Consider the following 18736-nt stretch of genomic DNA (forward strand, 5'->3'; position numbering starts at 1 on the left):
AATAAATCCAAAGATAGGGTCTTCAAGCACATCATTCCTTTCCAGTTTTGCAAGTTTCTTTGATCAACATAGCCAAAACAACCTTATTTTCTTTCTCCCCACATTTCCTGATTAACTTTTAACTCTATGTTGACTTCCCAAATCTCCCTTCCTTTCAGACGGGTAGGTCTCTATTACTGCCACTATAGCATGTCAATTCATGCCTAAAACAAAGTTTTATTATGCCCTGCACATGCTGTAACATATACAACACATAACATGCCAAACTTTGAAAAGGAAAAAAATGGGAAAAAAAAAACAAACACAAAAGCAAGACCAGTCTACTACAGAAAACTTACCTAAATCAAGGAGTCTATCTCCAGGCCGGTTCCATTTCCAACCTTCCAGTTGTTGATGCTCAGTGTATTGTAGTCTACGATCATGGAATACAACTCTCACTATACTCTAGTATTGAAAAGGTAGAAGTCACAATTATCTTCTCTGTTAAAGGGTCAGTGAATCATGGAACTTCTGCCAAACTTGACTGTACTGAAATAAATGTACTATGGGTTGCTAAATGTACTTTCTTCACCCACTGCTTGCTTTGCCCTAAATTCAATCTTTATTCTTGGCCAAGTTAACTTCTTGTATCAAAGGTACCAATAGGAATATTATCCTAGGTGGGAGGTAGATGCAAACAGCTAGGATCCCTATGCCAAAATTATCTAGTAACGTTTGCTAACAATGCATCTGTGAAGACATACAGCTTATTATACAAACTATATAAATATATATATATATATTTACACACATGCACCATACACAGCTGTAACACTTTCAATTGTATTTACCTAGCTCTCTTAGCACACTTGAAATCTTGATCTTTATGACACCAGATAGAGATTTTCCCTTTAGAGAAGGAAAATCCATGAAACTTGAAAGTTTTGAAATATACTAAATGTGACAAACAGAACAGTTCACAGAATATCAATATTTTTAAGAATTTAAAAGCTAGCAACTTTCTTTCATTGGCTTTAGTGGAGAATAACTGTTCAAAGGCTTCTCACATATTGGCTAGATTCACACTATACAAAGAAAAACAAACATTCAAACCATTACAATTTAATATCCGTCAATGATTTAGTCTTTTATTTGTACTAACAGTAATTTACTAAAACACTTAATTTTAAAAAAGTAACCCACCTTGACCATTTTCCCACTTATTTCTGGTAAATCTCCTATTTTACGATTATCTAGCATTCGGACTTCATAAGATTGACCTGTGGAATTCAAAAGTTACTTTTTGATATTTAGGTCTCAGTTCAAACCAACTATAAAATGATTTTAAAGTCTAATAAAATAGGCCCAGAGGGGTTCAACTGCAAAGTAATGGCCACTGAAGTTTATTTTTAAAATTTAAATCCATTCACATGTTAGATCCTATATTATTGTTTGAATTCTTTGAATAAAGAAACATTAAATTAAAAGTAGCTGTACCAGGAAGATGGATCAAACTATAAAAGCAATGCCAATTACCAGTAAAATACAAAAATATCTGCAAGAATTTCTTTTACATATTGACTCATCTAGCATGCACCACCTTGACAGTGGGTACCAGCAGATTAATGAAAACATTGGAATGGCAGAAGAACAGAGCCAGATAGGCACAATGTGCTGAATGGCCTCACTGTGCTGTGCTTTTATGAAATCTGAAACAAAAAGCAATGGTGGAATATTCCACTCTGAACAAAGTTCATTAACCCTACATTTCTCTCTCCAAAGATGATACATGATCTGATACCTGTAATATAATGAAATTAAATCCAAAATTCTATGTTATCTCTTCTAAAATAATCCATTTTCCTGAGCTATCAAAATCTTGTCAAACATCTGGAAAGCCTGAAGGTCTGTAACTGAAGCTTATTCTGCCATTCAGTTAAAGCATGACTGAGCACAACTTCATTTATCCATCAAAGCTCCACACCATTTATTACCCAGAGTCAGTAATTAAGACAAACCCATTTATAAATCACCCAATACAGGCAAAGTTAGGTGATCAAAATTTTAGTAATAAAGGGGATCAACCAGAGGTGACAAAATGAGCTCACAAGACACACAACAGAACAAAAAGTAGAGAAAGATGCACGTCGTCTGCATTATAGGAGGTTTAATATTTAAAAAGGGGTATTATTCATTGAAAAGGTATAATAAGAATGTTTCCAAGCATTAAGTCAATGAGCTAGGAAGCACATAGACACAGCATGGTGCTAATCCTCTTTATTAAACATACCTTGGTTCAAGTAGGTGAGTGTTTCATCATGTAGTTTAACAGCAGGGGATGTGGCTGCATACAGCACATACTGGAATGGTGGATGCTTCGTTTCATGCTCAGGAGGGAGGTTCGAATCTTCTTGCTTGAAGATGGGTAGTGCCAAGACATCACTGCAAAATAAGGAAGTAGCATTTTTTTCTGCAAAACGGTTTGAAACAAATATTCTACTTAACAGAACAATGTAATTTCTAACTATACTTTAGCATTTGTCTTAAAACATTAGAATATGAAGATACAATTTAAACCTAATGCACAATGAAGTTTACAACAGTTTTAAGAGATAGTAAGTTAATACTCAAAAGTAATATCATGAAAAACATTCAAGAATGGAATTTTTTCATTGTTTAACTAATAAGACTTTGTACATCTGAAGCGGCATTGTAACTTTCAGACTTGATTACATTAGATTACTTTTTAGATTAGATTACTTACAGTGTGGAAACAGGCCCTTCGGCCCAACAAGTCCACACCGACCCTCCGAAGAGCAACCCACCCAGACCCATTCCACTACACCTAACACTACGGGCAATTTAGCATGGCCAATTCACCTGACCTACACATCTTTGGACTGTGGGAGGAAACCCACGCAGACACGGGGAGAATGTGCAAACTCCAGACAGAGTTGCCCGAGGCAGGAATTGAACCCGGGTCTCTGGCGCTGTGAGGCAGCAGTGCTAACCACTGTGCCACCCTTAAATATCAAAAGTAAATTTGATATTTACTTTTCCTGTAACATGAACAAGGTCACTTGTGCCTCTAATTTCAGAAGAATGTCACATTAGCGCACGGACAAACTTTCTGCATCACTACCATTAATACCAAGAGTTACACCAAATGGTCTGAATGGTCTAAACACACAAGGCCTGACTTAGGTGGTTTAGTAAAAGACTCATGTAAAATAATATCTTACAAAAGGTGGTGGTAAGTTTGGTTAATTGACCCTCACAAATTGGGTACACTGCTCCTGAATAACTGCAATATGACCATAAAAGAGAGGCAATCTTAGTTTCTCTTTCGATTTGTACATTCAGCAGGGAGAAAAAGAGAGAGGGGGGGGGGGAAGCGAGATAAGGCCATGAAATGGAAAGCAATACAATCACAGACTGGACACTTTGGGATAATATTATTAAATACTGATGAACTTTTTATTATAAAACATTAAACGTATGCAACAACTGGATGTGAAGAATCATACTGCACAGAAACAGACCCTTCTGTCAAACCAGGCCATGCTAAACATAAACCCAAACTAAATTAGCCCACCTGCCTGCTCCTGGCCCACATACCTCCAAACCTTTCCTATGAAATTGTAGATTATAATGTAAAGAAACCAATATTTGGCAAACCAACTCCATGTAGATCCAGGAACATCCTCTTGCGGCCGGATTGCAGTAAATGCAGGAAGTCAGAACAATTATTTGCAATGCGCAATACCACTAAAATCCCAAAACAAAATGCAGGTATTTTTGAACTAAGCACAAAATGACCACTAGGTTTGGTAATAAGTGTAGAAAGAAACAGGAAACAATACATCAGTAAACTATCATAACATGAAGTTCTGATGAAAGGTCTTCATCGTGAATCATCAACTCCTCTTCTTTCCTCTGATGTTGGCAGGACTACTAAATGTTTATATTTTCAACAATAGAAACTTGCTTGATCCCTTTTCTGCAACCAGGTACAGTAAATGACATTAATCTTAGCAGTTCTGAAGAACTGTCATTGCGGACTCGAAATGTTAAACCAGTTTCTTTTGCAGAGTGTTACCAGACTGTTAACTTTTTCCAACATTGTGTTTGTTTTAGATTTCCAGCATCTACAGTACTTTACTCATAGCAATTTTTCCCTGACCTTGTACATCTTCCCTGAGGCTGAGCTAGAGTTTAATTGAAACTGAAGAACTGAAACGAGTTACAACCATGAAATGCAGGTTTCTATTGGTTATACAAAATGTTTTTATGTTATCCTTTTAATTTATTTTCCACCATCCTGCATCCCAGTTGGTAATCAGCTGCTGTCTCTTTTAGATTAGATATTAGGAACATGACAATGCGTTGTGGAAAAAGAGTAAAATTTTTAATTAATTTTATTTAATTTTTCCAGGTTGAGTTTTGAATAGAAATCCCAATAAATGCAAATCCAACATCCACTGTGGGAGTGGGTGCACAAAAAAAACCTATCAACTACAAAATTGTTGAGGAAGCCAAAATCCCAAGACAAAAAAAAATAATAAAAAAAAAAGAGGCCACATACATCAGGCGAACCAATATTTGTGTATCTGATAGCCAAGGAGGAGAACACGACGCCTGGAGGAAGAGCACCTCATCTTCCGCCTAGGAACCCTCCAGCCACAAGGGATGAATGCAGATTTCTCCAGCTTCCTCATTTCCCCTCTCTCCACCTTATCTCAGTCCCAACCCTCGGACTCAGCACTGCCTTCATGACCTGCAATCTTCTACCCCGACCTCTCCGCCCCCACCTCCTCACCTTAACCTCCTTCCACCTATCGCCCGTATCTGATAGCCAACCACAATTATAGAAACAGCTGAGCAATTATAATTTACTAATATGCACAAAGATTCAAGGTAAAAAGAGTGAAAGCTCCAGCCTTGTGCACATCACCAGGTCTAGATAGCAAATGTACGTGAACAGAAACTGACTCATTATATTGCGCCTTGGTCATTGACTGCCTCAACCTCAGGCTATGCTTATGAAGTCAAAGCCTGCTCTCAACAAATATTGGTGGGAAATTGGATCATGCAAAAAAAAAGCTTCAATATTTAAAATTACAGATTCAGGTTTACAGTCATGTTAGCATTTAAATATACAAAGTAATATGATTCCACATTAAGGAACAGAATATTCTCAGAAACAAGGCAATTGTAAAAGAAAACACAGGTTGAGACATTTTAGGCACATAACTGGAACATTCAAAGAGAAATACAACAGCAAAAAAGAATTGTTTGATAGATAATAAGCAAAGATTTGGAATAATGGCTCCTGCTTGAGTTCAAGGAGGATAGCAGGTTACCCTAATGGTTAAGACTTGCTTTACCTTCAAAATGCAAAAGATGATTTGAACTTGACACAAGGGAACACAATCTCAAAATGTGCAGATATAACAAGAGTTTTAGGTTTGGAAAATAGATGAGTGGAAGGGCAAATAGAAAAATGAAATCTAACCAAGATATGAATACGAAGCAAACGCTTGATAAAGATATACAAAGAATGGGAGTGTACACTAAATGAACAGATGCTGACATGTGCTATTGAAACAAATTCAAGTTCCAAAAATATCATTCATGTGTTATGTCCAGTAAAGATATTATAGTTCTAACTTTCAAGACAGTCGCAACCCAATACATCTCTATGACTCTATGACTTTAAAATTTGACTTTAAAAACTGAACAATGTGAAGAGGTTAGGTAAATTGGGTGATTTTGAGAGACAAAGGATTAACTCCAGTCTCAGCACAAATTTTAAGAACTTCACAGAAGTAATCGACAATGGGTCAAAAAGGTCTGTACTGTCCCCATCCAACACCATCCCCTTCCACCTGGTCAAGCTTGTCCCAGTTTTGAGCATCATCATCTTTAACTCCTCCCACTTTCAGATCAAAGGTTATAGCCATGAGTCTGACCATGGGCCCAGTTACGCTCATTTCCTTGTAAGATTATGGCACATTCCTTATTCCAATCCTCCTCAGATCCCTGCCCACAATTCTTTCTCCAGTACATTAATGACATCACTAAATGTTGTTTTCCCCCTAGTCCAGACTTGTAAAATTTTTAAAATCAATTTCACTTCCAATTTCCACTGTGCTCTCCCCTTTACTTGGCCCATCTGACTCCTCCCTTTCTCAACATCTGTTTCCACTTCTGGGGAGAATTCTACTGAAATCACTTCAAACCTATCGATTCCCAGACTCACCTAGACTATAGATCTTCACAGATGGCTTCCTTTAAAAGACTCATTTTTTCTCCCAGTTTCTTCACCTTCTTCATTCTTATGATGCAGGGGAGGGCCTCAGAAATGTCCATCATTTTCCTCAAGCCAAGATTCCCAGCCATGTCTGACCCATTTCCCACACTTCTGCCTTCAACCCTATCAATCGGGACCCCCAATCCTAACTTCCCAACTCCCCACTTGCATGCAAAAGTCACCATTTCCTGTAGGATGTCACTACCAGATATATTTACCCACTCCACACATGTCTGCTTTCCACAGGTACCATCCATCCATTCCCAAACACCTTCCCACACTCCCAGTGGACTTTCCCGACCAAAGGAAGTGTGAGATCTGCCTCACTTAGTTTCTCCCGTTGTCCCATTTCCTCCCTCAGTCGAAGCAAAACGCTCAGACAGTATAGTTTTACCTCCTTCATCTGGGCGACACGGTAGCTCAGTGGTTAGCACTGCTGCCTCACAGCACAGAATCCAGGTTCAATTCCAGCCTCGGGCAACTGTCTGTATGGAGTTTGCACATTCTCCCCATGTATGCATGGGTTTCCTCTGGGTGCTCTGGTTTCCTCCCACGATCCAAAGATGGGCAGGTCAGGTGAATTGGCCATTCTAAATTGTTCCTAGTGTTAGGTGCATGAGTCAGAGGGAGTGGGTTACTCTTCAGTGTGTCGGTGTGGACTTGTTAGGCCAAAGAGCCTGTTTCCACACTGTAGGGAATCTAATCTAATCTAAAAATCTTTATTCCTGGCCCTGGAGGGAGAGAGAACAATCGCCCAAGTGCACTGTGACATGACCTCACTGTCTTCTCTGGAACAGCAGTTTCTCAAATGAACTGGAGTGTTATTTTACAGGGAGAAGCATCCAAATAAGGCAACATGCATATTAATTGGGTGACCGTTACAATCAATGTGTATCAATAGCGGGGACAAAGCCCTTTACTGTTATACAATGAATGTTCTTAACCTTGTTAACTGGACTCATACAATGGATACTTTTCACCTTGTTACATTCTGAATGCTACCTCATCTTGTTAAATTGCTTTACACAATAAATCCTTTTCCACCTTGTTAACCCATTACCCTTGTCTGCAGTTCCCTATTGTTAACTAAATTCTAATCTGATCGAGTCATACTCAGCTGAACCCCTCAATTCACAAAACTCAGTTTAACGATTTCCCTGCCTGCTTATACTCTATACACATTCTCACTCCCTCCTCACTATCCCAAGTCCCTAGAAACACCTTCTAGGTGAAATCGTGATTCACTGAACATCACGATATCTAGTCTGTATTTGCTGTTCACAACAAGATCTCCTCTACACTGGGGAGACAAAACAGAGACAGGTTGATTGCTTTGCGTCACACACTATCCACAAACACAACCCTGAGCTTCTGATAGCCTGTGACTTCACCATCCCACCGTGGTTGTTGGACGTTATTTGTGTCCGTGGTCTGCTGCAAGACTCCTGCCATCAAGACTCCATATTGAGTTCCACAAATTTTAAAGGTGTGAACACCTTCTTCCATATTCTTTACCCACCCCCACACTCTTGGTCCTTCCACAATATACGCAAAAGTGAATACTGCAGATGCTGGACATTACAGTCAAGGTTAGCAGAGCAGGACAGGAAGCATCCAAGGAACAGGAAAATTGACGATGACTGCATACGCGCCACCTCGTGTTCCCATGAGAAGGTTAAATAGTTCATCATAGAGATGTACACCATGGAAACAGATCCTTCGGTCCAACCAGTCCATGCCGACCAGATATCCCACCCCAATCTAGTCCCACCTGCCAGCACCCGGCCCATATCCCTCCAAACCCTTCCTATTCATATACCCATCCGAATGCCTCTTAAATGTTGCAATTGTACCAGCCACCACCACATCCTCTGGCAGCTCATTCCATACATGTACCACCCTCTGCGTGAAAACGTTGCCCGAGATCTATTTTATATCTTTCCCCTCTCAACGTAAACCTATGCCCTCTAGTTCTGGACTCCCCGACCCCAGGGAAAAGACTTTGTCTATTTATCCTATCCATGCCCCTCAGAGGTTTACAAAATTATAAGGTCACCCCTCAGCCTCCAAAGCTCCAAGGAAAACAGCCCCAGCCTGTTCAGCTTCTCCCTGTAGTTCAGATCCTCCAACCCTGGCAACATCCTTCCAAATCTTTTCTGAAACTTTTCAAGTTTCACAACATCTTTCCGATACGAAGGAGTCCAGAACTGCACGCAATATTCCAACAGTGGCCTAACCAATGTCCTGTACAGCTGCAACATGACCTCCCAACTCCTGTACTCAATACTCTGACCAATAAATGAAAGCATACCAAACGTCTTCTTCACTACCCTATCTACCTGCGACTCCACTTAAAAGGAGCTATGAACCTGCACTCCAAGGTCTCTTTGTGCAGTAACACTCCCTCGGACCTTACTATTAAGTGTATAATTCCTGCTAAGATTTGCTTTGCCAAAATGCAGCACCTCGAATTTATCTGAATTAAACTCCATCTGCCAGTTCTCAGCCCATTGGCGCATCTGGTCCAGATCCTGTTATAATCTGAGGTAACCCTCTTCGCTGTCCACTACATCTCCAATTTTGGTGTCATCTGCAAACTTACTAACTGTACCTCTTATGCTCGCATCCAAATCATTTATGTAAATGACAAAAAAGTAGAGGGCCCAGCACCGATCCTTGTGATACTCCACTGGTCACAGGCCTCCAGTCTGAAAACCAACCCTCCACCACCCGCTGTCTTCTACCTTTGAGCCAGTTCTGTCCAAATGGCTAGTTCTCCCTGTATTCCGTGAGATCTAACCTTGCTAATCAGTCTCCCATGGGGAACCTTGTCGAATGCATTACTGAAGTCCATATAGATCACATCTACTGCTCTGCCCTCAATCTTCTTTGTTACTTCTTCAAAAAACTCAATCAAGTTTGTGAGACATGATTTCCCACACACAAAGCCATGTTGACTATCCCGAATCAGTCCTTGCCTTTCCAAATACACGTACATCCTGTCCCTCAGGATTCCCTCCAACAACTTGCCCATCACCGAGGTCAGGCTCACCAGTCTATAGTTCCCTGGCTTGTCTTTACCGCCCTTCTTAAACAGTGGCACCACGTTTGCCAACCTCCAATCTTCCGGCACCTCACCTGTGACTATCAATGATACAAGTATCTCAGCAAAAGGCCCAGCAATCACCTCTCTAGCTTCCCACAGAGTTCTCAGGTACACCTGATCAGGTCCTGGGGATTTATCCACCTTTAACCGTTTCAAGACATCCAGCACTTCCTCCTCTGTAATCTGGACATTTTGCAAGATGTCACCATCTATTTCCCTACAGTCTATATCTTCCATATCCTTTTCCACATTAAATACTGATGCAATATATTCATTTAATATCTCTCCCATTTTCTGTGGCTCCACACAAAGGCCTCCTTGCTGATCTTTGAGGGGCCCTATTCTCTCCCGAGTTACCCTTTTGTCCTTAATATATCTGTAAAATTCCTATGGATTCTCCTTAATTCTATTTGCCAAAAATATCTCATGTCCCCATTTTGCCCTCCTGATTTCCCTCTTAAGTATACTCCTACTTTCTTTATATGCTAAGGATTCACTCGATCTATCCTGTCTGTACCTGACATATGCTTCCTTCTTTTTCTTAACCAAACCCTCAATTTCTTTAGTCATCAAGCATTCCCTATACCTACCAGTCTTCCCTTTCACCCTGACAGGAATATACTTTCTCTGGATTCTTGTTATCTCATTTCTGAAGGCTTCCCATTTTCTTGCCATCCCTTTCCCTGCGAACATCTGCCTCCAATCAGCTTTTGAAAATTCTTGCCTAATACAGCCAAAATTGGCCTTTCTCCAATTTAGAACTTCAACTTTTAGATCTGGTCTATCTTTTTCCATCACTATTTTAAAACGAATAGAATTATGGTCGCTGGCCCCAAAGTGCTCCCCCACTGACACCTCAGTCACCTGCCCTGCCTTATTTCCCCAAGAGTAGGTCAAGTTTTGCACCTTCTCTAGTAGGTACATCCATATACTGAATGAGAAAATTGTCTTGTACACACTTAAAGTCCTCTCCATCTAAACCTTTAACACTATGGCAGTCCCAGTCGATGTTTGGAAAATTAAAATCCCCTACCTTAACTACCCTATTATTCTTACAGATAGCTGAGATTTCCTTACAAGTTTGTTTCTCAATTTTCCTTTGACTATTGGGGGGGTCTATAATACAACCCCAATAAGGTGATCTTCCCTTTCTTATTTCTCAGTTCCACCCAAATAACTTCCCTGGATGTATTTCTGGGAATATCCTCCCTCAGCACAGCTGTAATGCTATCCCTTATCAAAAATGCCACTCCCCCTCCTCTCTTGCCTCCCTTTCTATCCTTCCTGTAGCATTTGTATTCTGGAACATTCAGCTGCCAGTCCTGCCCATCCCGGAGCCATATTTCCATAATTGCTATGATATCCCAATCCCATGTTCCTAACCATGCCCTGAGTTCATCTGCCTTCCCTGTTAGGCCCCTTGCATTGAAATAAATGCAGTTTAATTTATTAGTCCTACCTTGTCCCTGTCTACCCTGACTGTTTGACTCACTTCTGTTCCCAGATCGATCTCTTTCTTCACTATCTCCCTGGGTTCCCCCGCCCCCCCACCTTACTAGTTAAATCGTCCCGAGCAGTTCTAGCAAATTTTCCTGCCAGTATATTAGTCCCCTTCCAATTTAGGTGCAATCCGTCCTTCTTGTACAGGTCACTTCTACCCCAAAAGAGATTCCAATGATCCAAAAATGTGAATCCTTCTCCCATACAACATCTCCTCAGCCATGCATTCATCTGCTCTATCCTCCTATTCTTGCCCTCACTAGCTCATAGCACTGGGAGTAAGCCTTAAGGACCTCCTTTTTAAATTTTTACCTAACTCTCTGCAATCTCCCTTCAGAGTCTCAATCTTTTCCCTTCCAATGTCGTTGGTTCCAATGGGGACAATGACCTCTTGCTAGACCCTCTCCCTCGTGAGAACATTCAGCACCCTCTCTGAGGCATCCTTGATCCTGGCACCAGGGAAACAACTCACCATTCTGCTTTTTCTCTGCTGGCCACAGAAATGTCTGTCTGTACCTCTGACTACAAAATCCCCGAACACAATTGATCTCTTGGAAGCCGACGTACCCCTCGTTGCATTAGAGCCAGTCTCAATACCAGAAACTTGGCTGTTTGTGCTACATTCCCCTGAGAATCCATCACCCCCTACTTTTTCCAAAACAGCATACCTGTCTGAAATGGGTATATCCATAAAAGTCGCCTGCCCTCGGTGCCTACCCCTCTTACCCTTCCTGGAGTTAACCCGTCTATGTGACTGTATCTGAGACATTCCCCCCTTTCTATAACTGCCATCCATCACATACTGTTGCTGTTGCAAATTCCTCGTCGCTTCTATCTGTCTCTCCAACCAATCCACTCAATCTGATGAGATTCGCATCCAACAGCATTTATGGCAGTTTTAATCCGCAGTAACCCTTAAACTCTCTTTAAATTCCCACATCTGACAAGTACTACATATCACTGCAAAGGCCATTTTTGCTCCTTCACAATCTACAGACCCAGAAAATAACACCGTCTTATTCCTCTACAAACACTGCCCCAGGTTAAATTAAGAGTTATGGCTTATATTTAAATTTAATCAAGAGACTTATCTCCAAAAACATATAATCAAGAAAGAATCCACTGTACCCACTACTGCAGCCTTTCTCTTGGACAGACTTAAAATAATTAACTTATCTGATTCTGTGCTGAGAACTTCGCCCAACAGTTCCTCCAAGATTAGTTGTGAATTTCACTGTGTTAATTTTCCCAGATGCACTCCGATGTCCAGCAATACACAAATTCAACAGCAAAGGTGGTAACTGTGCAGGTTCTCTCTCTGACTATCCTCACCATGTGCTTCCTTTGTCTGCTCTTCTCCCTTTTAAACTGCTATTGTTTTGACTTGTTTTTACCAAAGTTCCAAAACCATGCAACAGCATATAAAACAGTAATTGCTGCTCCTGGAATTTGAGGAAATCACCTCCAACACCTAAAATACCTCAAAAAAAAAAAGGAGCAGCTCTTACAGCCAGAAATTGTTCCCATCCTCCATCTTCAACACATTCCACCTAGACCGTGAATTCACCTGGACCATCTCTGATACCTCTCTCCCCTTCCTCAACATCTCCATCTTCATCTCCATCAACAGTAACCGACTCACTGACATTTTCTACAAACCCGACTCCCACAGATACCTGAATTACACTTCCTCCCATCCTGCAAAAATGCTATTCCTTATTCCCAATTCCTCCACCTCCGCCACATCAGCTCCCAGGAGGACCAATTCCACCACAGGATACACCAAATGGCCTCCTTCTTGAAAAACAATTTCCCCTCACACATGGTTTAGGATGTCCTCCAGCACATCTCATCGACGTTCCACACCTCCGCCCTCGAACCCCACCCCTCCATCTGCAATAAGGACAGAATCCCCCGGTCCTCACCTTTCACCCCACCAACCTCCATATACATCGCATCATCGTCCACCATTTCTGCAAACTACAAAAGGACTCCACCAGAGATATATTTCCCTCCCTATTCTTACCTGTTTTCTGTAAAGACCATTCACTCTGCAACTACCTCGTCAGGTCCACACCCCTAACAACCCACCCTCCTCTCCTGGCACCTTCCCCTGCCACTGCAGGAATTGCAAAACCTGCAACCCCCTCTCCTCCATCCAAGGCCCCAAAGAAGCCTTCCACATCCCAAGTTTCACCTGCACTTTCACAAGACACGTCGATCACGATGCGGTGTCCTCTAAATTGGGGACATAGGACACCTATTCGCAGAGTTCTTCAGAGAACATCTCTGGGACACCTGCACCAATCAAGCACATCTCCCCATGGCCGAACATTTCAACTTCCTCTCCCACACTGCTGAGGACATGCAGATTCTGGGCCTCCTCCATCACCACTCCCTTACCACCTGACGGTTGGAGGAAGAACACCTCATCTTCTGCCTCTGAACCCTTCAACCCGATGGCATTAATGTGGATTTCACCAGTTTCCTCATTTCCCCTTCCCCCACCTCACCCCTGTTCCAGGCTTCCAGCTCAGCACCGTCCTCATGATCTGTCACATCTATCAATCTTCCTTCCCACCTATCTGCTCCACCTTCCCCTCTGACTTGTCACCTTTACCCTCATCTCCATCCACCTATTGCTCTCTCAGCTACCCCTCTCCCCCCCCCCCAAACAATTTGTCTCTCCACCCTAGAGACTTGCAGCCTCATTCCTGATGAAGAGCATTTGCGTGAAATGTCAATTTTCTTGCTCCTCAGATGCTGCCTGACCTGCTGTGCTTTTCCAGTACCTATCATAATATAGGCTAACTCCATCAAAGCCAAACTATTTCTACCTGATAATGGTCTGAATCATCAGCTTTCCTTTTTCCTTGCCTGGATAAGGACACCAGATACATACCACCATCTTCAAGTTTCCCTCCAAGTTCTCCAGTCTGATTTGGATATATACCACTGTTCCTTCACTGTTGTTGGGTGAAAACCTGGAAGTCTGACCTCCCTAAGGGCACTATAGGTCAAAACTACAGCATGTGGGCAGAAGTGGTTCCAGAAGGAAGTTCACCACCACCATCTCAAGAACAACTAGCCAGCAATATCCACATGTCATGAGTGAATAACAACTCCAAGGACGAAAGGAGTAAAACAAGCTATCACTATTACCTATATTTTATCTTCACCATGGATATCCAATCCCTCTACACCTCCATCCGCCATGAGCAGGGCCTCCAAGCCCTCCGTTTTTTCCTCTCCAGACGTTCCCAACAGTACCCCTCCACCGACACTCTCATTCGTTTGGCCGAACTGGTCCTCACCCTTAACAATTTCTCCTTTGAATCCTCCCACTTCCTCCAGACCAAAGGGGTACCCATGGGCACACGTATGGGCCCCAGCTATGCCTGTCTCTTTGTTGGCTACGTAGAGCAGTTGATCTTCCGTAATTACACCAGCACCACTCCCCACCTCTTCCTCCGCTACATTGATGACTGCATTGGTGCCACCTCGTGCTCCCGCGAGGAGGTTGAGCAATTCATCAACTTCACCAACACATTCCACCCTGACCTTAAATTTACCTGGACCATCTCGGACACCTCCCTCCCCTTCCTGGACCTCTCCATCTCCATCAGTGACGACCGACTTGACACTGACATCTTCTACAAACCCACCGACCCCCACAGCTACCTGGATTACACCTCTTCCCACCCTACCTCTTGCAAAAATGCCATCCCGTATTCCCAATTCCTCCGCCTCATCTGCTCCCAGGAGGAGCGGTTCCACCATAGAACACACCAGATGGCCTCCTTCTTTAGAGACCGCAATTTCCCTTCCCACGTGGTTAAAGATGCCCTCCAACGCATCTCATCCACATCCCGCACCTCCGCCCTCAGACCCAACCCCTCCAACCGCAACAAGGACAGAACGCCCCTGGTGCTCACCTTCCACCCTACCAACCTTCGCATAAACCAAATCATCCGCCGACATTTCCGCCACCTCCAAACAGACCCCACCACCAGGGATATATTTCCCTCCCCACCCCTCTCCGCCTTCCGCAAAGACCGTTCCCTCCGTGACTACCTGGTCAGGTCCATGCCCCCCTACGACCCACCCTCCCATCCTGGCACTTTCCCCTGCCACCGTAGGAACTGTAAAACCTGCGCCCACACCTCCTCCCTCACCTCTATCCAAGGCCCCAAAGGAGCTTTCCACATCCATCAAAGTTTTACCTGCACATCCACTAATATCATCTATTGTATCCGTTGCTCCCGATGCGGTCTCCTCTACATTGGAGAGACTGGGCGCCTCCTAGCAGAGCGCTTTAGGGAACATCTCCGAGACACCCGCACCAATCAACCAAATCGCCCAGTGGCTCAACATTTCAACTCCCCTCCCACTCTGCCGAGGATATGGAGGTGCTGGGCCTCCTCCACCGCCGCTCCCTCACCACCAGACGCCTGGAAGAAGAACGCCTCATCTTCCGCCTCGGAACACTTCAACCCCAGGGCATCAATGTGAATTTCAACAGTTTCCTCATTTCCCCTTCCCCCACCTCATCCTAGCTTCTAACCTCCAGCAACTCGATCCCCTGACCTGTCCGGACTTGTCCGACCTGCCCAGCTCCTTTTCCACCTATCCACTCCACCCTCTCCTCCCTGACCTATCACCTTCATCTCCTTCCCCACTGACCTATTGTACTCTATGCCACTCTCTCCCCACCCCACCCTCCTCTAGCTTATCTCTCCACGCTTCAGGCTCTCTGCCTTTATTCCTGATGAAGGGCTTTTGCCCGAAACGTCAATTTTGCCTGTCCTCGGATGCTGCCTGAATTGCTGTGCTCTTCCAGCACCACTGATCCAGAACCTATATTTTATCTGCCTAACTGCTGTTCTCTCTCTCTGACTCAAACTATCACATTTCTCCTCTCTCTGAAGAGAGTCACTGAATCCAAAATATTAACTGCCCTCTCTCCACAGATGCTACTTGACCTGCTGAGTTTCTCTACCAATCTATTTCTGACAGTGGTGGAATTCTGTTCCTTGAATAGGCATTCACAACACAAAACAAATTGCAAGGTTATACTTTTAACAACAGAAATTCATTGAAATTCAGAAATCAATAGCACTCCCCTACCCCACCCCCAAAACTCCTCCCCTGCAGAGAAATCAATTTACCAAAATCAGGTGTTAACATCTATTCATTTTCCATTATACTATAATGACTTCTAACTTTAAATAATTTATGTGAATAATAGATACACTGTTCATCTGATTAATGCACATTACTCACTAACGAGTCAAAAACAGTGTGGAGGTCATGAGGACTAGCAGGACCATTCTTTGAACCAGGAGACACAGCAGAACAACCAGCAACCCAGTAGTGTGACTAACCTATCTTTAATTCAGACGATTCACCTCCATAGAAATGTTATAATCTTGTTTGACAATGCAGAAACTTAAATTTTCAACTCATCTCTAAAAACACAAGAAATCAATTCAGACATGGAATGTGTGCATCTTAAAGGACAATTTTAACTCTTGGGTACCTTCTGGGTATTCTGTACAATCCAGTTGCATACTTTGTTCTCTAGAGTCCAACTGTGTGTGCACATACATGCATGCCTCAGTCTAAGAGAAGCAATAAGTTTTTCTGTTATAACCATACTTCAGAGTGTTGTATGCATTCAACTTTTCTTCTGATTTAATAAGGAGAAAGTGAGGTCTGCAGATGCTGGAGATCAGAGCTGGAAATGTGTTGCTGGAAAAGCGCAGGTCAGGCAGCATCCAGGGAACAGGAGAATCGACGTTTCGGGCATAAGCCCTTCTTCAGGAATTCCTGATTCCTAAAGAAGGGTTTATGCCCGAAACGTCGATTCTCCTGTTCCCTGGATGCTGCCTGACCTGCTGTGCTTTTCCAGCAACACATTTCCAGTTCTGATTTAATAAACCTGGCAGCCTGACTCAAGTCTATTATTAAAAGTTGAAATACTCAAAGGAGGAGGTAAAACAGATCTTGTTGCAGACAACCAAGAGGTGAGAAGAAAATGGGAATGTTGTCCCAACATTTTCAATCTGTAACATTTCAAAGTACAAACTTTGAAATCTTCAAAAAAGGTTAAGTGACACTGAATACAAGACGGAATGAATGATGTCCAAATTTGTGCAAGATGTATAGAGTACTGCGGCAGTTGTGAATGCTCTTATAATGAAGGCTCTAAAGCCATAAAGAACACAAAATGTTGGTTCACCAAGAAAATGCTAGATACATTGAAATATATTCAAGGGGTTAATCAACATATATTCATGAATCATTTTCACTAGGAAGTAAATATCCAATTGGAGACATATTTCTAGTTTTGAAAGTATGATGGCTTTTGACAGTAAGTCAACGTAGTCCACCATGACAAGGAACCTTTAATTCAAAATTGCTGTTTCCAATAAGCATAGTGGATATGATAAATATATTTATAGAGAAACTTTGAAACATGAACTGCTTTGCACAGTGAACAGGGGAGGATAAAATATTCTGAAAGTCAAGGAAATAAGGCTATATAAGTAAGAATCCTGCTACCACACAATTACTCACTTCGATAAACTTTAATAGTTCTCCAGAGACACTGACAATCCAAGATTTAGCATTTACAATTTTAGTGTTAAATGTTGTTCTTTAAATTTAAATTCTTTAAATTGATTCCAACTTCAAAGTGTTAAACGTGCATCGTATTTGGAGTTTTGTTCTCTCATTCAAAAAACAAAACTGCTCTAATTTTTATTTTAAAAAAACTTTATAAATTTTCACAAATATGTTTCAGATAAATCTAAACCAGTTCAAATGATAGTACAGCACAGAAATGGACCCTTCTGCCAACCAGATATCCTGAATTATTCTAGTCCTATTTGCCAGCATTTGGCCCATATCCCTCTAAACTCTTCCTATTCATACAGATAGTAGATGCCTTTTAAATGCTGTAATTGTATCAGCCTCCACCACTTTTGCTGGCACCTCATTCCATACACACACCACCCTATGCATGAAAAGACTGCCCCTTAGGTCCCTTTTAAATCTTTCCCCTCTCACCTTAATCCTATGACCTCTACTTTTGGACTCGCCTACTTGGAGAAAAGACCTTGGCTACTCACCATATCCATGTCCCTCAATTTTGTAAACTTTGATAAGATCACCTCCCAGACTCCGACACTGCAGGGAAAATAGCCTCTGTCTATTTAGCCTCCCCCATAACTCAAATCCTGCAACCCTGGCAACATCTTTGTAAATCTTTCCTTTGGCAGGGAGACCAGAATTTCACTCAGTATTCCAAAAGTGGTCTAACCAATGCCCTGTACAGCCAGCACATGACATTCCAACTCCTGTACCCAATGCACTAACCAATAATGGCAAGCTTACCAAACACATTCTTTACTGCTGTCCTGTCTACCTTTGACTCCGATTTCAAGGAACTATAAACGTGTACTCAAGATTTCTCTGTTTGGCGACACTCCCCAGGACCTTCCCATTCAGTGTACAAGTCCTTTCCTAGTTTGCCCTACTAAAATGTAGCACCTCATTTATTTAGATTAAACTCCATCTGCCACTCCTTGGCCCATTTGATAAAAGAAGGCCTTTTTTGCTGTCCATTACACCACCTATTTTGCTGTCACCTGCAAACTTATAACCATTCCTCCTCTGTTCACATCCAAATCACTGATTCTTGTGGCACACCACTGGTCACAGGCCTCCTGTCTGAAAAGCAACCCATCACCACACTATCTCCAAACTTAAAGCCAATTTTGTATCCAAATAGCTAGCTCTTCCCTGTACTCCATGTGATCTAACCTTGCTAATCA

At 42.3% G+C, this 18736-nt stretch overlaps 1 protein-coding gene across 10 annotated transcripts in view; it reads right to left on the bottom strand.

The window, feature by feature from the left end:
• Positions 1–18736, bottom strand: part of LOC122549303 (upstream-binding protein 1-like) — a 145565-nt gene that overhangs the window by 55907 nt on the left and 70922 nt on the right. For all 10 annotated transcript variants that reach the window (XR_015756928.1, XM_043688891.1, XM_087986130.1 and 7 more), the window contains 3 exons: positions 2270–2421; positions 1183–1259; positions 339–444 (listed from right to left, as the gene is read on the bottom strand). Coding sequence is in view for 9 of the 10 variants with exons in the window: in XM_043688891.1 (XP_043544826.1) it covers positions 339–444; positions 1183–1259; positions 2270–2421 (335 nt within the window). In the remaining variant the exon portion in view is untranslated. The remainder of the gene's footprint in view (positions 1–338; positions 445–1182; positions 1260–2269; positions 2422–18736) is intronic.

The sequence above is a fragment of the Chiloscyllium plagiosum genome, unplaced genomic scaffold, assembly GCF_037043375.1.
Source record: "Chiloscyllium plagiosum isolate Xiang-an unplaced genomic scaffold, Cpla_swu_hap1 HiC_scaffold_4, whole genome shotgun sequence".
NCBI lineage: Eukaryota > Metazoa > Chordata > Chondrichthyes > Orectolobiformes > Hemiscylliidae > Chiloscyllium > Chiloscyllium plagiosum.